The sequence below is a fragment of the Trichosurus vulpecula genome, chromosome 6, assembly GCF_011100635.1.
Source record: "Trichosurus vulpecula isolate mTriVul1 chromosome 6, mTriVul1.pri, whole genome shotgun sequence".
NCBI classification, from domain to species: domain Eukaryota; kingdom Metazoa; phylum Chordata; class Mammalia; order Diprotodontia; family Phalangeridae; genus Trichosurus; species Trichosurus vulpecula.
In genome coordinates this window covers 280609229-280637178 of record NC_050578.1, presented here as the reverse complement: position 1 = coordinate 280637178, position 27950 = coordinate 280609229, and the positions used below count along the sequence as shown (strand labels likewise).

General features: G+C 44.4%; 1 protein-coding gene across 1 annotated transcript in view; it reads left to right on the top strand.

Annotated features, from left to right (window-relative positions):
- SHANK2 (SH3 and multiple ankyrin repeat domains 2) overlaps positions 1-27950 on the top strand; it is a 717699-nt gene that overhangs the window by 57808 nt on the left and 631941 nt on the right. The window contains exon 3 of the mRNA XM_036763425.1: positions 27302-27539. Within this exon, the coding sequence (XP_036619320.1) occupies positions 27336-27539 (204 nt within the window). The 5' untranslated portion in view covers positions 27302-27335. The remainder of the gene's footprint in view (positions 1-27301; positions 27540-27950) is intronic.

Below are 27950 nucleotides of genomic sequence, written 5' to 3'. Positions count from 1 at the left end.
CTGTTGGCTGTGGAGCTCGGGACAGACGAATCACAAGGAGGATGAGGGGGTGAGGCTTTCTGCGATCCTTGGGGCCTCACTGCCTGTGCTCCTGGAGACAGTTGCATCCCTCCCTGCTGTGCCATGTGGAAAGCCCTCTGCATTTGTGTCTGAAGAGGAGGGTTCAAATCCCACCTCTGTTCTCTACTGCCTCTGTGACCCTGGATGAGCCATTTTATCTCTGGGTCCTAGCTCTTTATCTGTAAAATGAGGGTCTTGGACTTGGTGACCTGCTGAGCCCCCTCCAGCTAGAAACTGGACCCCAGGCATCCCCGATAAGTCACGGGAGTATCTGCATCCTTGTCTTTCTGCTTGTCATCATTATTATTCCTGAGAGTAGCTGATATTGGCAGAGCACGTGAGAATTTCTAAATTCTCTTTCTATCGTTTATCTCATTTTTACCTCGTAACGAATGAGCCTGGAAGGTCAAATCTAAAGGGCACAGAATCCTCAATTTCCAGCTGGGAGGGACCTCGAGCTCCTTGAGCCCGTTTTATCGATGAAGGGAGCGAGTCCCCCAAAGTCACCCATGTTAGGGTGTCAGAGCCAGACCACAGTTCAAAGCTAACCTTTGACACTGGCCAGTTAAGAGACCTTGTGCAAGTCACTGGACTTCTAGGACTCATGTTTGCCCTCGATACGGGATGGCTTTAAGCACCTTTTCAGCATCAAGTCTGTTCCTCTTTCTCCAAACCACATTAGTACTATAAGTCCTGTTTATTCCCATTTTACAGATGTGGAAACTGAGGCTCTGGTCCATTGAGAGACTTGTCCAGGGTCACAGAGCTTGGGGTGTCTGAGGCCTCCTTCCCTCAGCTGCAGGTCCACTGCTTTTAACCAAGGCTGTGCCTCCTCCCTGCCAAGATGTCCTGGCCATGCAGGAGATGCTGAAGGGTTAAGTTCTAAGTCTGGAAAGCTTGATGGAATCAAGATTATCCCACGACCTTAATTTGTATGTAATTTATTAGTCAGGCCACTTGATTAAGGCCTCTGAGCTCTCTGTGAGTTTCTCTTTCTTATGCCTTTGACGGTGGTGATTCGCCCCTTTGCCTCACCCAAGTGTTTCTTCATAAAGTCGCTACCTGTCCTCTGTGAACCCCAGAAATTAGAGGCTAGGCTCCCATACCTGAGGTAACATGGCAGCCCCACAGGTCTGGGACTCACCCAGTGCTCTTTCCACCAAGGCTGGCATACTTCCGAATGGACTTGGGTGGCTTGTAGACTGCAGAACTTGCCCCTTCTTTGCCCTCTAGTTATCCTCCTGAACAACCTCATGAAAGCAGGGGTGCTGAAGGCTCCTTGGGACTCTGTGAAAGGGCTTGGATAGACAGTGCTAAGGTCACCACTAGCTCCAACATTCTCTGGTTCTATGTTCTTAAGAATGGGATGGACAACTAGTGAGCTTGGGACCAGACTGGCTGAACGAGGAGAGCAGACAAGATGGCAGTCTATACTATCCTAAGGAGTGCGGATGGGACGACCTTGGACTTGGTCCAACTTTGAGGGGATTCCCTGAATCACCAGCACAGGTATACTGGCTGACCCTCATTCTGGTAGTTCTGACCTTTAGCCAAAGAAACACTACCATGGTGACCTGAAAAGGGTGACTGGATGCTTATTGTGTGGAAGCTTCGAATGCCGCACTAAGAGATCTGGGTTCTTTGAAACTAGAGCGCAGATAGATAATGGAGTGACTTTCCTCTGGTGCATGCAAGGTCCTGCCCTGGCTCCGATGGGAGGGCTTGGCGTGCCTGGGGAGGAGAAGCCACATTGTTCATCTTCTTGAAATATTGGTGTCTCTATGTCCCATTTTTGACTGAATGTAGGTCTCTCTCACCCTACTTTGACGAGTTATAATCACGATGATGATGCCCAGGCTGCATACAGAGCTTTAAAAGTGCTGGCGCAGAATAAAGATGAACTTATGACCAAGAGCGAAGACACTGATGGAATGGTCATAATTATCCAAAGACCCTCCAATGTTGTCAGAACAGCTCAGTCAGCAAATGCTCTCAGCCCACTATCTCTTGGCATCCTCAGTGACCTGGTGGGCTAGAGAGGGCAAGATTGTCCCCCTTCGACAGAAGAGGAATCAACCTCAGAGAGGTTAAGGAGCCAGTCAGGTCACCCAGAGCTAGTAGAGTGAAGACTGAGGCGCTCAGGCAAGTCAAGAAGCATTTACTAAGTAGCTAGCTACTACATGTCAGATAGTGGGTTAAACTCTGGATTAGGTCATCTGGAGCTCCCTTTCCTTTGGGGATTCCAAATCTTTCTGTTGTCCATTCCTTTAATATCCATGAATTGTAGCAAATTGGAGAATGTGGAAGGCCGTGGGCAAGTGTGGTCCAGGATAGGCAGAATCTGAGTCACTGGAGGGAACACTCACATGGAAGAACCCTCAGGTCCATTGGAGTATTGGAACCAGGACAATCCACATTTGAAAGCCCACTCCAAAGCCAGTCTGAGATGGTCTATATTGGCCTTGAGGATGGGGTGTGTGTGTGTGTGTGTAAGAGAGAGAGAGAGAACCCCGAAATGTGTGAGAGAAATTATCTGGATGCCCTTTGGGTAACGAAGAAAGCACAGTGCCCATACTTAATTCAAACAGGGACAGTCTGCTCTAGCATTGAGCACAGCACCGATGTCCACTTGATATGTAGGAACTTAACAAAGAATGTTAACTCAATTGATATGCTAAAGCCCATAATAACACTGACATTCTATGTTCCAAGGGCCCTCGCAGTTCTGACGTTCCACGTTCTGTGTTCCAAGGGCCCTCTCATCTCTGACATCCCACGTTCTATGCTCCAAGGGCCCTCTCATCTCTGACATTCTACATTCTATGTTCCAAGGACCCTCCCAGTTCTGACATTCCATGCTCTATGTTCCAAGGGCCCTCTCATGTCTGACATCCCACGTTCTATGCTCCAAGGTCTCTCTCATCTCTGACGTTCCACGTTCTGTGTTCCAAGGGCCCTCTCATCTCTGATGTTCCACATTCTATGTTCCAAGGGCCCTCTCATCTCTGATGTTCCACGTTCTATGCTCCAAGGGCCCTCTCATCTCTGACATTCTACATTCTATGTTCCAAGGACCCTCCCAGTTCTGACATTCCATGCTCTATGTTCCAAGGGCCCTCTCATGTCTGACATCCCACGTTCTATGCTCCAAGGGCCCTCTCATCTCTGACGTTCCATGTTCTATGTTCCAAGGGCCCTCTCATCTCTGACGTTCCATGCTGTATGTTCCAAGGGCCCTCTCATCTCTGACGTTCCACGTTCTATGTTCCAAGGGCCCTCCCAGTTCTGACATTCCGTGTTCTATGTTCCAAGAGCCCTCTCATCTTTGGCATTCCATGTTCTGTGTTCCAAGGGCCCTCTCATCTCTGACATTCCATGCTGTATGTTCCGAGGACCTTCCCATCTCTGACATTCCACATTCTATGTTCCAAGGACCCTCCCAGTTCTGACATTCCACATTCTATGTTCCAAGGGCCCCCTCATCTTTGACATTCCATGCTCTATGTTCCAAGGGCCTTCTCATCTCTGACATTCCACGTTCTACGTTCCAAGGGCCCTCTCATCTCTGACATTCCATGCTCTATGTTCCAAGGGCCCTCTCATCTCTGACATTCCATGTTCTATGTTCAAAGGGCCCTCCCAGTTCTGACATTCTATGTTCCAAGGGCCTTCTCATCTTTGACATTCCATGCTCTATGTTCCAAGGGCCCTCTCATCTCTGACATTCCATGTTCTATGTTCCAAGAGCCCTCTCGTCTTTGGCATTCCATGTTCAGTGTTCCAAGGGCCGTCTCATCTCTGACATTCCATGCTCTATGTTCTGAAGATGCTCCCCTCTCTGACATTCCACATTGTATGTTCCAAGGGCCCTCCCAATTCTGATATTCTGGGTCCTGTGTTCTAAGGCTCTTTGAAGCTCAGCGACTCCACAGAAACCAGTGTTTTCAGAAAGCCTTACAGGAGGAAAGATGGTGGGAAACCAAGTGTCTGAGTCATTTGGAGAACAGACATAAAAGACAGATACCCACCCTAAGCCTCTAACTGTTCATCGTCACGCGTCCTCATGCCCAGGTTGTAATAAGGATGGTACTAAGTATTATTTACAAGCCTTCTCTGGATTGACTGAAGTGAGGCTTTGCTCCTTCCAGCGTCACTGTCTGGCATCTCTGCTTGTTTTGCAAAAGAGTTGGCTCTTCTTGACCAAATCCTGTCTCTGATTAAAAGGTTGTAAGAGACACCTCGACATTTTATTGGTGGATCAGTCTGGGGACATAATATCCAATGGCAGCTGGGAATTTTTGTGACGGACATCTCATCTCGCCCGTCCCTTTTACTTAATTTAGTGTAGTAGAAAGAGGGCCCTGGATGGGCAGCAGTCCGAGGGCCTGGGTTAGAATCTTGGCTCAGATACTTCCTACCTGGTCACCTTAGATTTTCCTTCCCTTCCCTGGATGCTGGCCGAAATGAGGGCGTTGGGTTGAGTCTGGAGGCCTCCAGGGGCTTGCTCCCTTAGGCGTCCTAGGGCTCCTTGATGCTGAGTGATAGCGGGCACTCATGAAGCCCCTGGGTGTAGTGCAGGGAACCAGCGATGAGAACTCTGCTACAATGGTGGTGGTGGTGGTGATGGTGGTGCCAACGATGGCGACTGCCAGCTGATTGTGTGGGGTTGGTGGGTGCGCATTTACAAGTGCTCTATAATTATTATTTATTAATCCTTTATTTGTAAACACTTTATAATTACTATTTAATTTGTAGGTGCTATTATTATCATCATTTTATAGGTGAGGAAACTGAGGCAAACGGTGGTTAAGTGACTTGCCCAGGGTCACCCAGCCAGTGAGTACCTGACACCAGATTGAACCCTGGTCTTCCAGGCTTGGTGCGCTACTCACTGCACCACCCAGGTGCCTAGATTCAGAGCTAGGGGGCCCCTCAGGTTATGGTCTTTTTCTTTTTTTGGAGGGAGAAGGCAGGGCAATTGGGGTTAAGTGACTTGCCCAGGGTCACCCAGCCAGTGAGTACCTGACACCAGATTGAACCCTGGTCTTCCAGGCTTGGTGCGCTACTCACTGCACCACCCAGGTGCCTAGATTCAGAGCTGGGGGGCCCTTCAGGTTGTGGTCTTTTTCTTTTTTTGGAGGGAGAAGGCAGGGCAATTGGGGTTAAGTGACTTGCCCAGGGTCACCCAGCTAGCAAGTGTGTCAAGTGTCTGAGTAAGTTACGGTCTTTTACAAAATAGCCCGGAAAAGCTGGAAGTTCCTGCACAGACAGGCAGCCTGCCCTTCCCACGATGAATGGAGTCTCCCCTGCTGTCCTTCTGGACACTCTCAGAGCACAACAGGGGCTTCCTCCCACGCGTGAGCAAAGCTTTCTCCTATTTGGTGAAAGCAGACGGTCCTCTCAGGCGCACTCCCATATTCTTTTATTTCCTCCCTATTTAAGCTGATGGAGTTGTTGGGGATGATTCTGATGTGTACTTAGCGCTCTGTTTAGCATTTTGGAATGCTGACCTTCAACATCAGGGGAAGCATTTTTGTTTTAATTTTGCTTTCAGCCCGAGTTCAGAGCTAGGCGAGGTGCTGAGGGAATGCAGGCTTAGGCAGCCTGCCCTCATCTGCTTGTATTGAATCTGGTTCCCCCTTGTCCAAAGTGTTCATCTAAGATACTCGTGTTACCAGACCAGTCCCAAGGCCCTGAGCTGCACTGGGACAATAGGGCTTGGGTCTTGGAAGGTTTTCAAACACCATGATTTAGAGTAAACCCATTTTCTCTTTTCTTTCCTGGCCTTCTGCCTATAAAGAACAAAGGGCTGAGGATCCTGTCCCTTTGGGGGGTCTCTTGATGTTGCCCCAACCCCCACTATTACTTATATTCCTCCCCATTGGCTTCTGTTGGCCGTGGCATCCATGGGAATCTCTCTTCTTGTAATCAGACTGCTTGCTTTGTCTGGCTTTTGTCCACTCGGGGGAGGAGCTGGCTTCTTACCTCCGGTAGACAGAAGAATGAAATGTGGAAAGGGATACCCTCTACTTATCAGCCATGAAACCCAAGGAGGTGGGCTAGCTGTGGGACAGAGCTGAATTCTCTTAACTTGGAAAGCAGGATAGTGACTCACCCTCTCCCCCCAGGAAATGGACCGTCTGTGCTGGTCCCAGCTATCAGGGAAGTCTTGGCCTCTTCTCCCTGGCATTGAGATGAGGTCCCCTGGCAAAATGAGCAGCTCCCTTGTTTGAGAGCTAATGGCCAGGGAAAGGGGGGAGTGGCCCTCTTTTTTGTGCTCCAAAATACAGCCATTATTAGGCATGTCTAAAGTTGCCTTTTATGGTGGATATCCCTGAGACCTTCCCACAAAGACTTCTTTTCACTTACAAAGAAACCAACTTGAGGGCTTGAAGAGACTTTGAGTGATACATGTAGGCTTTGTTACTGGGACAGATCAGGTCCCAAGCCAAACCCACCCTTCTATGGATCCCAGAGGTCAGTCAGTCAGTCAGTCAGTAAACATGCGCTAAGTGCTGGGCACTGCTCTAAGGTCTGATTGTGTCCCTCTGCTCAGAAAGCTTTTGGACTTGCCTATTACCAAAATCTCTGCCTCTTTGCCATTCAAGGACCTCTCCAGCCTGGTGTCTTCCTACCCTTTCTGCCTTATCTCCAATTATTCCCTTCCCCAGCCCAGATCTGCTCAGTGAATAGGGCTGCTTTTTCTCAGTTTTCTGCTCTCCTGGGAGGTGGATGTCCTTCCTTTTCCTCTTGGAGTCCTGCTGATTTTTAGATCCCAGCTCAGGTAGCCTTTCCTCCAGGGCGAGCCTTCCTGGATGCTCCTACTCCCCACCATGGATGGATCTCCTGTACACTCTGCTTGACCCTCCCTGAAACACTTACCACCTAATGCTGTATATTTCATATGTGGCATAGCCTTCCACTAGCCTGTGATCACTAGTGGGGCAGGGATGAAGTCTTATAAAACCTTTACGTGTCCTGGTCCCAGTGGAGCTAGATTGTCTTGGATCTATTTCTTAAGGGTTTCTAGGAAAGAAGACCCGGTCCTTTCCTTGGTTTTCTTGTTCTGATATTTAGAGGCTCTCACTCTCTGGGACTTGGGGGACATGAATTTGGTCATGATCGTGCATTTCCTTTTGTGCTCTGCTAGGTGAAGATGGAGGAAAGCAGTCAGCTGGTCCTCCCGGCATGGCAGGATCCCACCTCTTTAGTCACATGCTTCCAATGCTAACAACTCCCTTTCTTTAGCAACAAAAAATGGCAGCTCCCTGATATTCCATTATATCGCTCCTTTTCTATACTTCTGGACCCTTTAGTTACCTTGTGAGATTTTCCCCAAGACCTCGCCAAATTTTCCATGGCCTTTCTGAGTCTGAGTCCCAGAGTGGATGCCAGGACTCCATAAGGATTGGGCCAGGACTTGGAAAGGTGGGAAGACTGGCAGAGTGCTTCAAAGATATCCCCTTTCCTGGTGTGTGAAATCCCTCTCTCCTTTGGCATTGTTTTATCATTAAAATTGTGTGCGTGTGTGCGCGTGCACCTCTCTGTCTGTGTGTTGGTATAGAGGGGAGAGATGTACACTAGTGAATGAACCCCAGGTGCCACACCTTCACAGTGAGGTCAAGAGTAGGATTTTCCCTGGTAGAGTCTTTGAAGACTTGGTCTGTTCTTTAAAAATATTCTTCCAGTCTTGGGGCTAAGCCTTCAGAAGAACATCTGCTATTACTGATTGCTGATACACATAGCTGATGTTGACAGGGCACTCTAAGGCTTATAAAGGTCTTTTCTCACCTCTCAGTAGTAAGTAGTCCAGGCATCACTGTGCCCGTTTTACAGATGAGAAAATGATGTCCTTGAGAAGTGAAACCTTTAGCCCAAGTATAGAACCCAGGTCTTCCTCTTTTTTTTTTTTTCAGAACTACGAGACAGCCAAAGCAGCCTGAGAGAGGTGGGGATCAGTGGGGGACGGGGGTGGTCAGGAGATGGATAAGGAAGTCAATGTTCTGTAATTTTTTTGTTGTTTAGCCTGGACTTTGTTGGAGATCCCAAAGGCATATTGAGTTGGGGCCCTTCGCAGAGAGTGGTGGCTCATGGGCACCCAGGAATGCTCTCTCATCAGTGGGTGTGGCCCTCCTCCTTTCACAGAATTCTACGGTCTCTGAATCTGAAGGGCCCAGCATCACTTCCTTCAAGAAACATTTTGAACTTAAAAATCAACACATATTTTGGTATAGAAAGAACAAGAGAAAAGAGGATTGTATGTGAAAATGAAATTCTGTTAGATGATTGTTTTTTTAAATGAGATGTAAGTTCAATTTGATGAGATAGTAACACCCCTTCCCTGCTGCCTGTGCCCCTCATGTTGAAGGATGAGAACACTGAGGCTCAGAGAGATGTATTGATGCCATTCCAGCCTTATCTCTTTAATGGCACTCTTCCTCCATTTTGAATGAGGAATTTGTTGTTGTTATTCAGACATTTCACCATCACGTCTACCCTTTCATGACTCCATTTGGGGTTTCCTTGGCAGAGATACCGGTTTGCCATTTCCTTCTCCAGCTTATTTTACAAATGAGGAAATTGAGGCAAACTGAAATTGAACAGAGATTGAGTGACTTGCTCAGGGTCACACAGCTAGTAAGTATCTGAGGCCAGATTTGAAATTTTGAATATGAGTTTTCCTAATTCCAAGCCCAGCACTCTATCCACTGCAGCACCATGTAGCTGCCCTGAATGTGCAATTAAATTCCAGAAAATCCTATGAGGAATGAGATTCTGCCATTTACTTTAGTCTCAAGCCCCTGGGACTACCCCTAGCCCTGCCTTCTACCTCTGGGTAGTCACATTATCCATAACCCCTTCTGCTTTTGGGGGGTCATGGAATGAGGAATCAGCAAAGTGGGTGCTGTGTCCATTTATCTACTTTGGGCATCTGGGAGGATTGGGGATCACCTGAAGATTCCTTAGAGAACCTAATTGGGTGCCCTGCACATAGTAGGTGCCTGATAAATGCTAATTGATTTTAATCAAATTTAGCCTCCCAATACAGAAATATCACTTCCCCAGCAATCATTTGGGCAGCTAGGTGGCATAATGGATAGAGTACTGGATCCGGAGGAAGAAAGACTCGAGTTCAAATCCAGCTTTGGAACCTTTTAGCTATGTGACCTTGGACAAGTCACTTAGCTTCTGTCTGCCTCAGTTTCCTCCTTCGTAGAATGTGGATAATAATAACCTGTGTCCCAGGGTTGCTGTGAGGGTTGAATGAGATGACATTTGTAAAGCATTTTACAAACCTTCAAGCACTGTATGAGTGATGGCTATGGTTCTTATTAATGGTTAATCTTCAGACAGTTCAGCAAACCTCTACTAATCACTTACTCTGCTCCAGGCGCTGAATTAAGAAGTGGGGATAGAAAGCCTAAGAGGAAGGTTGTCGATCTGAAGGAGGTCGTGTTCTGCTGTGAGGATAGGCACATGTTATAAAGGTACATAAGCACATGCAGTAACAGGAAAGTTGTGTTTGTGGAGCTGGAGGAAACATTCACTGAAGCCATCACAGAAGACCTAGTGTGGGTTGTGTAACTAGAGTGACGACTTGGATGGGAACTAGAAATTCCACAGAGCTGGATGACGTCCCTGCCGTGGGAGACAGCCTGGGCAAAGGCCCCGAGGTGAGAGATCCAATGTCATTTATGAGGAAAAGGGAGTGGATTGATTTGGCTGGAACGTAGAGTGAAGGGTAGAGGACAAGTAATGTGAAATCACCCTGGAAAGCCAGGCAGAAGCCAGATCGTGAAAGGCTTTAAACGTCAAACCAAGGAGTCTGGGTTTGCTCTCGGAGTCTTCCCGGTATGAAGAGCTCTGGTTTCACCATCCCGTGGGGAATGTGCCCTAAGAATGAGTGGACATTCAAGAAGGGTTTTCTCTTCTAATGAATTTTCCTGGAACCTGGCTGGCCAGCAGAGAAGGCAGCATTGCCTTGGGGTCTTCTGCACTTGTTCTTGTTTTCACCGGGCCCTCAGACACCAGCACTGCTCCAGCTGTCTGATGGCTGAGTAACATCATTCCTTCTGAGGGAAGGGGAGCAGAAAGAATTAGAGAACCCCAGTGTCTCCTTCCCTGGGCCCTTTCTTTTTAACAGGTGGTGAGCTAAGTGTGATAAGGATGTGCCCGGCATCTTGGTTCCCTTTCCACACCTTTGCCTTTTAGAAAGGTGTTTTCTGCTTATGTTTCCTGGGAGTTAATAATTAAATGTCTTTCCTAGCCCTCCAGATCTGTTCCCACTGTGTGGTTAATAGGATTATTCATCCCCTGAGACTAAGGTTGAAACTTTAACTGCGAAGGTCCCCTTCCTCCCACTTTCCCATTCTTCCCATTTAACCGGCATGGAATTAGCAAAACATATTTCTAAAATCAGACTTTTCTGAAGCTCCTTCCCTGTAAAATAATAGATCTGAGAGTTTCAAGGATCATCTAAGTCGGCGGGTCCAACCCCCTTGCTTTACGGGTGCGGGAGCTGAGAGCCAGAGGGGAAAGTGAGGCATTCACGGTCCTAGAGCTATTGATTAAGTAGCTGCTTTGGGAAGCAGAGAGGTGGGTGACCCTTCCCCATACTTCAACAGCCTTAGAGGGAGGGGAGGAATCTAATGAATTGAAATTCACCCTGTATGAGACTTCTTTGTGTACATGTCATGCCTGTCCCTTCCACTCTGACTAGAATGTAGAGTCCTAGAAAGCAGGACCAATGTCCCTTATCCCTCTACTCCCATGGCCTCGTGTACGGCTTTACAGAGAAATGGCTGCTTGAATGTTTGTGGTTGTTGAGGGATTTTTTATTATGAGTATATTGCAAAGCAACCAGGACTAGTGTGGCTGGCGATGGTCCCATCATCCTCTGCTCTAGGCAGACCACATCTGGACAGTTCAGGTCTGCATTCCATGTTCTAGGAAAGCCATGGACCAGCCAGACCAGAGGTGTCCAACACATGGCTGTGGGCCCCTGGGCCCACCATCCTCCCCAGCGTGGCCTGAGTCAGCTGATGGTGTCATTCCTATTGGATATATAGAAATAAGGGGTTTTCTATGCTCAGGTCAGTGGTCCTTGTTTCTACTTGAGTTTGAGACCACTAGGCTAGATGATGGCAAAAGGAGAGAGACTGGGATAGTAAAAAAGTCTAGAGATTGGTGAAGGACCTGGAAATGTTTATCCTGGAGAAGGAGAAAAAGGGGAATGAGAAAATACACACACACACACGTACATTATTTATATAACATGTGTACATGTATGTTTGGCCCCAAAGGATTAAGCTAGGAGCAATGGGTACAAGCTCCAGGGGAGAATTTTTGGCTGGAATGTTGTGCAAAGCTTCCTCCTGATGAAATTTTTTTGGAGAGTGGAAGGAGCTTCCTTTTGGAGCTTGGGAATTTCCCTGTACTGGAGGTCTTCAAGTGAAGGCATGATGGTCAGTTGTTGGGAACCATCTGGAGGAAATGCCTCTTAAGAGGTGGGTGGCTGTGTGGCTTTGTGGAGAGGGCTGGGCTGAGAGTCAGGAAGTTCTGAATTCAAATCCTGACTTAGATATTTACTAGCTGTTTGACCGGGGCAAGTTACATCCCCATATGTCTATTTTCCCCTCTGTAAAATGAGACCACTGGGCTCAGTGAACTTCAGGGTCCCTTTCTTTTTTCTTTCTTTTTTAAGAATATGCTTATTTAGTATTTTACTTTTCTCCCTAGGACATGTAAAAATAATTTTTGACATTTGTTTTTAAAAGTTTTGAATTCCAAATTCCCTCCCTCCCTTCCCTCCCCCCATTGAGAAGGAAAGCAATTTGACAATGGTTATACATGTGCAGTCATGTAAAACATGCTTCCATGTTAGTCATGTTGTGAAAGAAAATGCAGACCAAAGGAAAAAGAAAAAGAAAGGGAAAAACCACACCTCAGTCTGTAATTGGTCTCCATCAGTTCTTCCTCTGGAGGTGATGGATAGCATTTTTTTTTTCATCATTAGCCCTTTGGAATTGTCTTGGATCATCGTATTGCAGAGAAGAGCTAAGTCATTCACAGCTGATCATTGTCACAATGTTCCTATTACTGTGTACAATGTTCTCCTGGTTCTGCTCACTTCAATTTACATCTGTTCATGTGAGTCTTCCTGTGTTTTTCTGCAACCATCCTGCTTGTCATTTCATTTAGCACAGTTGTATTCCATCACAATCATATACCACAGCTCATTTAGCCATTTCCCAATTGATGGACATCCCCTCAATTTCCAGTTCTTTGCCACCACTAAAAGAGCTACTATAAATATTTGTGTACTTATAGGTTCTTTTCCTTTTTTTATCTCTTTGGGATGCAGACCCAGTAGTGGCAAAAAGGTATGCATGGTTTTATAGCCTTTTGGTCATAATTCCAAATTCCTATACAGAATGGGTGAACTGATTCACACCTCCACAGACAACGCATTAGTGTCTCAATTTTCCCATATCCCTTCCAACATCTGTCGTTTTCCTTTTCTGTCATAGTAGCCAATCTGATAGGTATAGCATGTTAGCTCAGAGTTGTTTTGTTTTGTATTTCTCTAAACAATAATGATTTAGAGGATTTTTATATGACTATAGATAGCTTTAATTACTTCATTTGAAAACTTCCTGTTCAAATCCTTTGATCATTTATCAATTGGGGAATGTCTCCTATTTTTATAAAATTGACTCAATTCTCTGTATAGTTGAGAAATGAGGCCTTTATCAGAGAAAAATGCTATAAATCCCACCCACCCCCAACTGTGAGTACTGTGTATTTCCCTCCATCTCATTTCCCCCATGTGTATCCTATTCTCTCTCCTCTCACCTGTCCATCCTCAAAAGTGTTTTGGTCCTGAGTTTTACCTCCCCCAATTCATTCTCCCTTCTGTCATCCACCTCTTCTCTAATTTCCTTCCCTTCCTACTTTCTATAATGTACCATAGATTTATATACCCTGAGCATGTATGTTATTCCCTCTGAGTCAGTTCTGATGAGAGTAAGGTTCAAGTGCTCCCCCTACCTCTCCCATTCCCCTCTCCACTGTAAAAGTCCTTTCATGCTTCTTTTATGTGACATAACTTTTCCCATTCTACCACTCTCTTGTCCCTTTCCCCAGTGCATTCCCTTTTCTCATCCCTTAATTTTATTTTTTTAGATGTTATTCTATCATATTCAACTCACACCTGCACCCTCTGTTTATGTATACTCCTCCTAACTGCCCTAATAATGAGAAAATTCTTAGGAAGTATCATCTTCCCTTGTAGGAATGTAAACAGCTTAACCTTATTGAATCCCTTATGATCTCTTTCATGTTTGCCTTTTTATGCTTCTCTTGAGTCTTGTACTTGAAAGTCACATTTTCTATTCAGCTCTGGTCTTTTCATCAGGAATACTTGAAAGTCCTCTATTTCATTGAATATCCATTTTCCCCCTGAAGGGTTATACTCAGTTTTGAAGGGTAGATGACTCTTGGATATAATTCTACCTTCTTTGCCCTCCAGAATATCATAATCTAATCCCTCCATTCTTTTAATATAGAAGCTGCTAAATCTTGTGTTATCCTGACCTTGGCTCCACAATATTTGAGTTGTTTCTTTCTGGCTGCTTGCAATATTTTCTCCTTGACCTGGGAGTGCTGGAGTTTGGCTATAATATTCCTGGGAGTTTTCCTTTTGGCATCTCTTTCAGGAGGTGATCAGTGGAGTCTTTCAAATTCTATTTTTCCCTCTCATTCTAGAATATCAGGACAGTTTTCCTTGATAATTTCTCGAAAGATGATGTATAGGCTCTTTTTTTTTTATTGTGGCTCTCAGGTAATCCAATAATTCTTAAATTATTTCCTCAATGTATTTTCCATGTTAGTTATTTTTCTAATGAGGTATTTTATGTTTTTTTTCTATTTCTTTATTCTTTTGCTTTTGTTTTATTATTTCTTGATGTCTCATAAAGTTATTAGCTTCCATTTGCCGAATCATAATTCTTAAGGAATTATTTTCTTCATTAAGCTTTTGTACCTCTTTTTCCATTTGGCCAATTCTACTTTTTAAGGAATTCTTTTCTTCAGGGAATTTTTGTACCTCCTTTTCCATTTGACCAATTTTGCTTAACAACTTCTTGTCTTCAGTGGATTTTTGTGCTTCTTCTACCATTTGACCTGTTTTTTAAGGTGTCATTCTCTTCAGTATTTTTGGTGCTTCCTTTACCAAGCTATTGACTCTTTTTAAGATGATTTTCTGTATCACTCTCATTTCTATTCCCAATATTTCTCTTTCTCTCTTATTTGATTTTTAAAATCCTTTTTGGGCTCTTCCAGGAATTCTTTTTGGGCCTGAGACAAATTCACATTCTTCTTTGAAGCTTTGGATGTAGCAGTTTTGACTTTATCTTCCTCTGAGTTTGTATTTTTATCTTCCCTGTCACCACAGTAACTTTCTATGGTCAGGTTCTTTTCTGATGTTCACTCATTTTTTTCCCCTGCCTACTTCTTGACTTTTAAGTCTGTTTTTAAGTTGAGCTCTGCTCCTGAGCTGGAGGGTACACTGTCCCAAGCTTCAGCCTTTCTTGCTGTTGCTCTCAGAGCTAGTTCTGGGGGTCTATAAGTTTTTAGTTTATATAATATTATATAATATATATGTTTATTATATATATTATATATATATATATATATATATATATATATATTATATAATGTTTATTATTATCCTGGCCTGTTCTCTGATCTGTGAGTGACCACAAACACTGTTTTCCACCCTGTAATTGTGACTAGGGTTCCTGCTCTCCTGGAACCACAAGCTCTGGTGTGTGAGTGCTCCTCCTCACCCTAAGACTGTGACCCAGAACTGCAACCGGGATCTGAATATGGACAATGCAGCAGTCCTGCACCCGGTGCCAGCAAAGGGACCCCTGTAATCTTCTTCTGACCAGTTGTCCATCCCCCTCGGCCCTGTGGGGTGAGAGCTCTAGAAGCCAGTGCTACCATTGCTCCAAAGGCCTGCTGCTGGTTTGCTGCACCAGGTCTCCCACTGGTACAGCCTCTACTGTGCTCTGCTCTTCCTTCGGTGCAACAGACCTTTCTTGCTGATCTTCTCAGTTTGGGGGCTGGAAAATAGTTTCACCCTATCCTTTTGTGGATGCTGCCATTCCAGGATTTGGTTTGAGGCATTATTTAAAGTTGTTTGGAGGAGAATTTGGGAGAGCTCAGGTGAGTCACTGCCTTTTCTCTGCCATCTTGGCTCTGTGCCTCCTCAGGGTCCCTTTCAACTCCAAATCTGTGCATCTATGATATTAGAGGGCCTGGAGATGCCTTCTAGTTCAGACTTGTGACTTTGATTGTTTGCCTTCTTTGGTGTTGTGATCAGGATGGCTTTATTTACCACTGCAGATTGAGGAAAGAGAAAGGTATCCACTTTTTGGTCCATTTAGACTATAGCCATCCAGAATGGTAGCCAAGGGAAGCAGCTGAGTCTGAGGGTTTTCTGTTATCTGGAGCAGGCCTGTTTGTAGCCACAAGATGCAGGAAGAAACTAAAGTACCAGCCCTTCCCTATCTTCAGAACTGCCCCAAGGTGCTATTTCCAAACAGATGTTTTGAATTCATGGACCTCTATAATCATTTTTTCCTTCTTAGAAATAATACCAGGGGGAGAAGGCACATGTTTCAAAATGCTGGCTTAGGTATAGACATGACTCAGCCTGACTTTTAAGCTCTCAAACTAATGAACTGGTGTACAGTTAATTCTCACTTTGAAATTCTGGACCCAAGCCCCAGACACAGGTTCACGGGCTGGAATAGTGATAGATTTGAGGTCAGGAGCAGCTTCTTAATAATTGGAGCTGGCTGAATTTAGAATTGCCTGTTGGTTACCGTCAGCTTGGTTTAGCCTATCTGGGCAGACAGGCTAAATCAGGCCTCTAACCCATCAGTGAGCTAGGAGGATGTTTACCCCAAGCATGTGAAGACTTCCCCCAGGAGAATGGGTAAATGAGAACAGTCTGTTCCAATGGTCATGAAGTTGGCTGAAGCAGGCACCGTGGAGTGCTCAGAGCTTAGGTAGACAGCCAGTACACCCAGGTCACCCACTGCATCCCAGGCCATCACCGGTCATCCTGGCTTTTGTCCTCCCTCTGGACTTCAATGACTCTGGAAGAGAGTGAGGCTGACTCTGCATGCTCTGCCTCACTTCAATCTGATTCACTTGCAAGTCAAGACATCGCCTCATGATGTCATTGGTCCCCTTCAAAAATAAAGAATCTACAACAACAGTGGGTTCTTTCTTCTTTTCTCCCAGAGGCTGAAGGGATCCTGGGGTCAAGTCCTGGTTGTGCTTGGTGCCACAGGGATTCCTTTAGCTTTGTGATACATGAGGGGTTAGTAGAATGGCGAGGAAAGGTTGGACCAGGGGTGGGGAACCTGTGGCCTCGAGGCCCCATGTGGCCCTCTAAGTCCTCAAGTGTGGCCCTTTGACTGAATCCAAACTTCACAGAAGAAGAGGCCATATGTTCTCCACCCCTGGCCTGGACTGTCTCAGAAGGGAGCCACATCCAGTGGAATGTAAGTTCTTTTGAGGTCAGGGACCATGTTGCTTTTGTCTTTGTATGTCCAGAGCTTAGTACAATGCCTGGGACTTAGGAACTTAATAAAGGATTGTTGAGTTGAAGATTATTCCCACTGAGATGGGGGACCTACTGCTTTGGTTGATGTCCCTTAGGATTCTGATGAGTGAGTGTAATTAAACATAACCAAGGTCTGGCTCTGCCGATTCACCTCCCCCTTCCCCCCACCCCCACCGCCATTTCTCAGTCCAGGTTGACACTCCTCTCTTGTACTCCCCACCACACCCCCTTTGGTTCTGACAGAGAAAAGCTGTTCCATAAGTACTTGTGGATGATTTGGGGCTCCTTTTTCAACTCCTGAATCATTCACCTTTGAGTCCTGCTGTGGTTATTGTCCTTCCTAGCAGATCCTTGGGGCCTCTCTGGACTTCCTTATGGAAGAGGTAAATGTACATACCGGTTGCTTCCAGGAGATCCTCATGCCAACATCATAGAGTAGAAAGGGCATAAATGGACACCTCTCCAAATTGGGGCTCAGAGAGATGATGCCCTGGACAGGCCAGGAGAGAGCAGTGCTGAGCTATAGGGATCCTCGAACCAGCTTGAATTCCTTCATGTAGAAGATACTGAAAAGTAGGTGGTTCATTTGATTTATCACTGAACCTCAGAGCTCCATGTTTTCCTCTGTTCTTTGAACTCAGCATTGACCTTCCAATCCCTCCAGCCCTCCGGTGTAGCCAGGCCATCACCCCTGCTCTGGCTACACCCTATTCACTCCCCCATCTCAGCCCCTCCATGAACAAAGTCAACATTACACTGTCCACTACCCTCCAATCCTTTCCCTTTTATCCTGTTGCTCCAACATACCTTGCCAAAACCCAGCCTTGGATTATTCCTACCATCTATGGCTTTGACTCCTATTCATATACTGGTGAACGGAGCTGAAAGACATCATGAAACCATGCAGATTGAGTCCAGGACATCATTGAGTGGTGCTCATCACTTCCCTAATGGAATCGCTCCCTGACTCTTCTCAGCAACTTGCTCCAGACATTTTCATCCCTCCACAAATAACTTTTGGCACTTTCTTCCCCACCCCCCTCAGCAAAGAGCCTTGCCTCACTCTACATAACAAGTTGAGCCATTCGGCCAGAGGTCCCTCTTCTTCACTCACTTCCTGGTCAATGACTAGGTGCCCATTCACTCTGCCAAGGTGAATACACCCTTGATCCCATCTGCTCCCATCTCTCCAGAAGAGAGGCCCAACTATCACTCTCACTCTCTCCCAAATCTTCATTTTCTCCCTCTCTGTTTGGTGCTTAGCTGCTGTCTGTGCAAGTGCCAATGTCTCTCCGAGCCTTAAAACCTCCTCTCTTGGTCTGACCAGCTCCACTAGCTGCCATCCTTTAACTCACCACTTTTCTCAGCTAAGTTTTCTGATAAAGCTGTCTACACCAGCTCCCTCCACTTCCTCTCCTCTTACTCTGCACCCTCTGCAATCTGGCTTCTGAACTTCATTATTCAAAGTTGCCAGTGATCTTTTAATAGCTAAATCCTAATAGCCTTTTCTCCTCATCTTTGGACCTCTGTGTAACCGTTGACCCAGATGATCACCTTCTCCTCTTCAGTTATCTTTCCTGTCTATGTTATTCTCATGTTACTCTCTCCTGATTCTCATCTTACCTGCCTAACTGTGCCTTATGATTGTTTTGCCAGATCTTTATCCATATCATATTCACTAACCATGGGTGTCCCACAGAGATCTGTTCTGGGCCCTCTCCTACCTAGAGGCTTTCCCGTGTAATGATCACATAAGCTCCCATGGGTTCAATAGTCATATTTTAAAATATATACAGATATGTGTGTGTATCTATCTATCTATCTGGCTGTGTGTGTGTGTGTGTATAAAATTATTTATTTTGAGAGGGCATTCTTTACTTTTAAAATTTTGAGTTCAAAGTTCTCTCGTTACCCCCACCCAGCCACTGAGAAGACAAGCAATAGGATGTCAATTATACATGTGAAATCATGCAAACTGTATTTCCATATTAGTCATATTACAAAAAGAGTAAAATGAGAAAATTACACTTGAATTTGCACTCAGAGTTCATCAGTTCTCTTTCTGGAGGTGGACAGTATTTCTTCATCTTGAGTCCTTCGGAATTGTCTTGGACCATTGCATTGTTCAGAATAGCCAAGTCCTCCACAGTTGATCATCTTTATAATACTATTGTTAGTGTGTACAATAATCTACCAGTTCTTCTCACCTCACTTCACATCAGTTCATATAGGTCTTGGCATTTTTTTTTCTGAAACCACCCTCCTTCATCATTTCTCACAGCATGATAGTACTCCACCACAATCATGTGCCACAACTTGTTCAACCATTCCCCAATTGATAGGCATCACCATGATTTCCAATTTTTTGCCACCACAAAAAGAGCTGCTGCAAATATTTTTGCACAAATATTTTGCTTTTATCTCTTTGGGGTATAGACCTTGCAGTGGTATTGCTGGGTCAAAGGATGTGAACAGTTTTATAGCCCCTTTAAGTACAGTTCCAAATTGTTCTTCAGAAAGGATGGGCCGGGTCGCTACTCCATCAATAATTCATCGGTGTGCCTATTTTTCCTCATGCCCTCCAGTGTTTGTCATTTTTGATAGGTGTGAGATTGTTCCTCAGAGTTGTTTTCATTTGCCTTTCTTCAACCAATAATAATATAGAGCATTTTGTTTTCATGTGGCTATAGATAGCTTTGATTTCTTCCTCTGAAAACCTGCCTGTTTGTATCCTCTGGCCATTTATCAGTTGCAGAATGGCTCTTATTCTTATAAGTTTGACTTAATCACTCAACATATATTTGAAAAATGAGACCTTTATGAGAGAAACTTGCTATAAACCTTTTTGATATTACTTCATTGTTTATGGTATCTTTTAGCAAAATGTGGTTTCCCTGATTATCCATTTTAATTAGATGTATTTTTGCTTTTGCTTTGTCTGAGATCAGAATTGCAATTCCTGGCTCTTTTTAATTTACCTGAAGTATATTAGATTCTGCTCTAGCACTTTATTTTAACTCTCTATGTGTCTTTCTGTTTCAAGTATGCCTCTTGTAAACAGCATATTGTTGGATTCTGGTTTCTAATCCATCCTGCTATCTGCTTCCATTTTATGGGTGAATTCATCCCATTTATATTCACAGTTAATGATTACTGTCTTTTTTCACCCTCCATCTCATTTTCTTCTATTTCTTCTTCTCTTTTTTCTCTTTTTATTCTGTTTCTTCTCAAAAGTCTATTTGCTTCTAATGATTGCCTCCTTTAATCTTTTCTCCCTTTTATCATCCCTCCCATTTCTCTAATCTCCTTCCCCTCCTACTTCCCTATTGGGTAAATTACTTTTTTATATATAACTGAGTGTGTACATATTCTTCCCTGTTTGAACCAATTCTGTTGAGAGTGAGGGTCAAGCATTGCCTGCCTCTCCCTCATTTCCTCCCACTGTGAAAGCTCTTCCTTGTGTGCCTCCTTTATGTGAGAAAATCTGCCCCATTCTACCTCTTCCTTCTCCCTTCTCCCAGTACATCCCTCTTTCCCACCTTGCCATTTTTTTTGGAGATCATTCCAGAAATGATCATCTTTATGTAGATGAGTTTTAGAGTTCTATATCCAGCCCTAATTTCTCTACTGAGCTCCAGTTCTGTATCATCAACTGCCCTTTTGGACATCTCAATATAATATAGGCATCTCAAATTCAACAGATGAGAAAACCAAACTCACGCTCTTTCTCCTCCAACACTCTTCTTTCCCTAGGCCCTTGTTGTTATTTAGGGGATCACGATCCTCCCAGTCACCCAAGCTCAGAACCTTGGGTTCCACACAAATATCCAGTCTGCTACCAAATACTGTCATTTCTCTTTTCAATGTCTTCTCATTTCTACATCTCTTTTCTGTGTCTTCTTTCCTGAACTCCCCCAACAACCACCCTTGTTCATTTATTCCCTTCTCACCTCTTGCTTGGATTATAGCAATACCCTCCTAAATGTTCTCCTATCTTCCAGTCTCTCCTCATTCTCATCTGTCCTCTACTCCTTTGCCAAAGGGATTTTTCTCAAGTGTAGATCTGCTCAGATTATCCCCTGTTCAGAAAACTCCAGTGGCTCTCCTTTACTTCCAGGGTCAAAAAGAAAGTCCTCTTTTGGGTATTCAAAGCCCTGCATACCTTGATCTATTCCTACCTTTCCAGCTTCCTGATACTTTACTGCTTTTCTTGTACTTGTACTGTATGATCCAGTCACACTAGCCTTCATGCTGGTACTCACAGACAACACTTCATCTTATATTTACCTTCCTTTTCACCAGCTGTCCCCCCTGCCCGAAATGTTCTCCCTCTTCTCCTCTGATGTCTTAATTTCCCTGGCTTCCTTCAAGACTCAGCTCCAATCCCACCTTCTGCAGGAAACCATCCCTGTTCCCCCTGCCTCAAACCAGCTGCCAGTCCCATCTACCCCGAATATATATATCTTGTATGTGCATAGCTATGTACCCATGTTCTCCCCCATTAGACTTTGACATCCTTGAGGACAGGGGATGTCTTTGCCTTTCTTTGTATCCTTAGATGGTGCTTGGAGAAGTTCTTGGCAAGAGTAAAGGCTAATAAAGCCTTGGTGACCGTTGGCTGACTCACTATCAAGTCTACCCTTGACTTAATCCAGAATTCCCTCTACCGGCTCTCCAACAAGTTTCTCTCAAGCTTTCTCTTGAAATCTGTGAAGGTGGGGGATGGGGAACCCAGTGCCTCTGGAGGCAGGCTGTCACACTCAGGGGCAGCCCAATTGTAGGGAAGTTTTTCCTCCTATTAACATCTACCTCTCTAAAACATCTGCCTATGGCTCCTAGTGCAGCCCTACAGGCCAAGCAGATCAATCCTTCTCCCTAGTCTGTGTGGCAGCTTCACTTGAACCCAGGTATCCATCTCTAAGAAGGCTTCTCTTCTCCAGACTGAACCTTTTCACTGATCTGCCTGTGGCCTGATCTTGAGGCCTTTCACCATTCTGACTGCCTTCCTCAGGGCATGCTCTGGCTTATCAATTCCCTTTCTAAAGTGCATCTGTACCAGGCAGTCTGAGGCTTGGGTAGGATTGCAGGCCCTTAGCCTGCATGCTCTGAATCCATGGGGAAGTGTGCCAACACCCTCCCCCCATCTAAATGTGAACATAGAATAAAAATTTTATGTAAAGGAATTAATATATTCATTTTAGTTATGGAAAGGAGAACAAATTTTAATTATGGAATACGAAATAGGAAAATGTATTAGTATAAAGTAAATTAATTTGATTTCATAATTAGACCTTGCCTAGAAAAATGCTTTGTATCTGAGATAAAATGATAGAAACATATTGGGGGAAAATCTTTATGGTAAATATTTGATTAAAAATATGACTTCCAGACTTCTTAGAAGACTGATTGGAAATTACAAAAGGAATCCTCATTCTCCAGTGGTTAAACTGGCAAAGTATAGGAATAGATTATCTTGGAAGGAAGAAATGGAAAATGTTACTAAGAATATGAAAAATGTTCTGACAGAGCTAATAATTTGGGAAATGCCAAGAAAAATTTTGAGAGAGTAATTTGTATACCTTTAATTAGTAAAAACAGAGAAAAGTGATACAATTTTTTTTTTTTTTACAAAACTGGCAGAAATAGAATTTGATGTTACGTGGCGGAAGCGTGTCATGAGAGTTACAGTAATGACCAGAAGCAGCATTATGTAGCTCTTTCGGATTTGTAAAGCACTTAGATATTTATGTCTTTTGATCCTCAAGTTAGACAGCGATATCTGGTCACCCACAGATCCAACTACTATGGCCATAAATGTTAGCAGACAGAATGGCCCTCTCTGTATACAAGTAGTATGAGGATCTGCATTTGTATTAGCAAAAATTGGAGTCAGTTATGGTGTCTTGTTGTAAATGGGTATTATTACATCTGTATACCGAAGATCTGATTTTATCAGTATGGAAGTACCTGGTGTGGGGATTCCTTCCATCAGTGCAGATAGCAACCTAACCACGACTTGTAGTCTTAAAGATTTGCACGAGGTTCAGAGAGTTGGAGTGATTCGCCCAGTCATCCAGCTTGTAAGTTTCAGAGAAAGGATTTAAGCACAGCCTTCTAGACTCCAAGTCCAGAACACTACACTCTTTCTGCTATGCTATGATGCCTTAACTGTTGTTCTGCCATGGACAAGATACATGTGAAGAATTTGGAGTCAGAGTCACCATGGAGTGAGCTCTGGATCTGCAGTCAAGGGACCTGGGTTGGAATCCCATCTTGTCACTTCCTCCCTGGGTCACCTTGGGCAAGTCATCGCTTGTCATCTCTCCTGGTCCTGGTTTCCTCGTCTGTAAAAGACAAGAGTTGGATGAGATGACCCAAAGGGACCCTTGCAGCTCTCAATCTGTGAGGCTCCTGATGCTCTGGGTGGGAATCCTCCATCTGCCAGTGATGGGTGCTCTGGGCCTCAGTTTCCTTACCTCTAAAACCGATGGGGTTGGATGACATGGCTTCTTGAGGGCCTATCCAGCTCGAAATCAATGGTCTATGAATTGAACGGAACAGGGAAGCATATGCCAAGTGGTGCGGAGTGAGAGCAGTGACTGAGGCATTGACGATAGTTATTTGAAAGTAAAAGTAATGCTTTAATAAGCACATTGACCAGAACGTGGGAGAAGATGCAGACCCAGTCAGTCATGATTTGGGTCAAATTCACCTTCTTTTCCCAGTTTTCTGTTGTTTTTTTTGGGGGGGGAGGAGCAGGATAAGGATTTCATTGTGCCTTTTTTCTTTGATGGATCTAAACAAAAGTATAATGACTTTTGAAGTTGGTTCCATTGTCCTGAGGCTGCCTGGTGAGTGTGCCAGGCACCAAGTGGCCCTTGTTGCCACTACCTCTGAGATTACCTCAGGCTTCTTGAGCAGCTCTTACTTAAAGACACGCTGTATATCATCACCGTGGCGTTCCTGAACTCCTCCGGAGGGCCTCTGGTTGATTTGTAGTCAGCTACTCATGAAATACCAAGTGAGTCAATTGGAACATGGCAGGCACTTTTTTTTTTTACAGTTTCCATTATGGTGGTTTTAAACAAGAACTCATTTGACTTGATCCAAAGCCTTTTAGCTCCAGTTCACCAAATTCTGTCCCACTTGCTCCCCGTTCCCAGCTGGTGTCTCTGCCCCATCTGTTTTGATATGACTGGGTGGGAAAAGGACCACTGGTACTACAACCAAGTGACCTGGTTCAAATCCTGTCTCTAACACTTGTGTAACCTTAACCAAGTCACTTATTCTTCATGGGCCTCAGTTTCCTCATTGGCAAGATGTGGGATTTGGATTAGTTACCTTCTGAGGTCCCTTCTAGCTCTCAATCTATGGTGCTTTAATCCTATATCCTTTCACTCTTCTTGCCAGAGGTGTCACCCCTGACTCTGAGTTAAAGGATGACCATGTTGACCTAGAAAAGATGGTTGTCCATATCTCTGGTGAGAATGGTTCCATGTGGTTCTCCTCCCCTGCACCCCCTTTGTCTGCTATGGCATTTTGGGACCTTTGACTGTTGCTCCCTGGATTAGAGTAGCTTTTAGTATATGACTTGTCCAAGGGAGTCAAGTGGGTCTGTATGTGACCTTTAGCCAGGTGCTTTCTACTCTGGCCTTCAATGTCTTGATCCACCAAATGAAGTGGTTGGCCTGGATGGCTCGGATCATTTTCCTGCTCTTCTGTATAATTAGTGGATGAAAAGCAATCCATCGGCTTTGTTTTCTGTGTGGAGCTGACTATAGAGCAGTGCGCACAGACATGATCACATTGGTTTTGCTGCTTTCCAAGTGATGTGACTTGGAGATCACCTAGTCCAGTCTCTTGACAGTGGAGGTGGAGTGATTTATCTGCAGCAATTTCTGGAGGAAGCAAGGAGGGGAGCTAGGAAAAGAGCTTGGCTCTTGTCTTTCCAAGGACACATCTCTTTCTACAAAAGCTTGTGGTGGCCACTGCCTCCTGTCCCCACCTTAACTCAGTAAATGCCCCAAGAAGGGAAAATTGGTTGCAGTATTAGCTGGGATGAAATGGACATCAGAAGACAAATGTGCTGGGATAAAATGAAAGACACATTCCACAGTCCTACATCTCCTGTTACTTGCTTGAAAACTTCATCTGTCTGTCCCATAGGCATCTCAAACTCAATCAATCAATAACCATTTGTTGAGTACCTACTGTGTGCCAAGCACTGTGCTAAATGCTAGAAGTTCAAAGACAGGCATAAGATAGCCTCAGAACCTCAAGAAGTTCACAATCAGTAGGGGAGAAAATGGCTAAAAACAAGCTAGAGGTGGGTGAGGTTACCCAGCACCTGGGACATGATGAAGTACTAAAGCTGGGATGGGAAATGATCTGAGAAGTTGGGAGTTTCAGAGGTGAGTACATCTTGCAGAATGTTGAGTTTCTGGAGATGGTGAGGTGCAGGAAAGTAGCCAGCTGGGCAAACCCAAATTTGTTGTCTTTCTCCATAAACACATCCTTCCTTCTAAGCTCCCTATATTTGTCTTGAGGGCACTACCGTCCTCTGTCACCCAGGTTTGCAGAGGATGACTTCAGTCATTCTCAGCCCCTCACTCTCCCTTACCTCTTAAATTCAAGTAGTCAAAATTTCTTGTCCTCTTCTTCCTGACTCTGGCATCTGCTTCTTCTCTCTTCCCATAGCGCACCTGGTCAAAATTAGATCCTCCTGCCTCTAGCCCAGACTATTGTAATAACCTCCTGCTTGGTTTTGCCCCCCAAATTCTCTCTTTATGACACTGTTCTCTCCTGTTTCTCCCCCTACCTGCCAAACCACTCTCTCTCTGTCTCCTTTGGTGCACATCTGTGTCATGTCCCACCAGTGTGGGCACACTAAAAGCTTTTTCCTGGGCCCTCTTCTCTTTGTGTCTGCTGTCTTTCACTCAGTGGACTTCTTACCTCCTGTAGACTTAGTTATCTCTATGCTGATGTTCCCAGATAGGTACATGAGGCCCTAGCCTCCTGAGCTCAGAATTTCTATCACCAACTGCCTCCTGGCATTTCCAATTGGATATTCCATAGACATCTTATATTTATCATACATAAGACTGCATTCATTATCCCTATAGCTCAGATCCTTTTTAATTTTACATAATCAAAATGAGCTGTATTTATCTTTTATGGTCGCCTTTATTCCTTGCTTGATGAAAAATTCTCCTCTTAGACATTACTAGAAAAGCTATGAGTCTGATTCTCTTCTAAATATTTTTAGTGGTATGGATTTTAAAATTAAGGCCACACCGGTTTTGAACTTACTGTGTTATATGGTGTAAGCTGTTGCTCTAAAGCTAATTTCTGCTAATCTGTTTCCATGCTTCCTCAGCATACCTTGTCAAGAGGGAGATTTTTCCCCAAGTCAGTGATGTTCTTGGATTTATCAATCATTCGAGTATCAAGTCAATTTTTAAAATGCTTTCTTGTCTAGTCTGTTCCATTGATTTGCTTTTCTATTTTTTAGTCATTGCCAAATAATTTTGGTATTACTGTTTTAGAGTGTAATGGGAGCTCTGAAGGTCTGTTCTCATGTCATTGCTAGTTTTCCGTTATTTTTTTGAGATCCTAGATATTCCATTCCTCTAAATGAATCTTTCTCTTATTTTGCCTAGCTTATAAAATACCCCCTTGGTAGTTTGATTGGTAGATCACTGAATCTATAAATTCATTTAGAGAATATTCCTATTCTCATTATTAATGCAGTCTAGTCATCAGTATTATATTCTCTCTCTCTCCCTCCCCCCCCCCCACCTCTGTCTTTCTTTCCTCCCTCCTTCTCTCCATCTCTCTCCTTCATGTGCAAACCAGGTGGCCCAGTGGATAGAGTGTGGGATTTATAGTTAGGAAAGACCTGAACTTAGTTCTTGCCTCAGACACTTACTGTGTGACTCTGGGCAAATCACTTAACTTCTGCCTCAGTTTCCTCAACCGTAAAATGGGGAAAATAATAGAAGATAACTCGCAGGTTTGTGAGGATCAAATGAGATGACCTAGATGAAGCACTTTGTAAACCTTAACGTGCCATATAAAAGTTCTGGTGAATGAAATTGCTTTTTCTTACTTGTGCACATATTGCATTTACTCACCCCCTTAGAATATGGATTTCTTGAGGGTCCTGTCTGTTTCCTTTATTTCTTTGTATCTTCATCCTGGCATGGTACCTTGCACATAGGAAACCCTCAAAGTTTGGTGAATTGTGTTGAATTAAATTGGTGTTAAAATGCTTGGATCTGGACTGAGAGCACACCATGCCCACGCTCACAACCAGCTGGCCCTGGACCATAGTTCCTTTATTGTTGGATGCTTTTCTGTTTGGTTGTACCAAGTTTTGACTTTTATAGAAATGTTCAAACTACCTCCATCCTCTGCTTCATGGTCATCTAACACTGAAGGGATGGCGAAAGGGGCAGTAAGGGAAGGAAAGGCAAAAAGAAGTTTAAAAAAAGGTAAATAGGAAGTGAAAAAGATCTCTGAATTGGCGAAAATGGCATTTCCTGTTTTCCCAAGGTTTTTAACATTTGCTTCCATTTTGTCCCTTTTGCTTTTACTAAGACACGGCAGAGGAGACAAAACCAGCCTTGCAGCCATGCCACGAAGTCCCACATCAAGCGAGGATGAGATGGCCCAGAGCTTCTCCGATTACTCAATGGAATCTGAGTCAGATAGCTCCAAAGAAGAAACCATCTATGACACCATCCGGGCGACCTCTGAGAAGCCATCCGTCAAGATGGAAGAGAGCCAAGGCAATACTCTGGTCATTCGCATTATCATTCAGGACTTACAGCAGACGGTAAGGATTTGGGAAGGAATCTGCAAACATCAATCAGGTTGGGGTTTTGTGGCCTCACGGGCTTGGCTTTATACAGAAGGATATCTAGTCTATTTTAAACTAGTCTCAACAAAGGAAGAGTATCTATGTGCTCAACACACATCCTCTGACCCTGCCTAGCCTACTGTCTTCTTGGGCATGGTGCCTAGTCACTTTTTATGCTTGCTTATTTCCATTCCCCTGCCACTAAAAGTGCTGTCCCATCTCTGAGGTCTACTTCCAGCAGATCCCCTCAGGTCTAAGGACTATGTCTTAGAGAAACACAATAGCATAGACTTACAGCTAGGAGGTCATCTGGCCCAGCCCTGGCACCTTACAGAGGAGACAAAGGTTAAGTGGCCGGTTGCAGGTTCCAGGAGGGAGAGGCTGAGC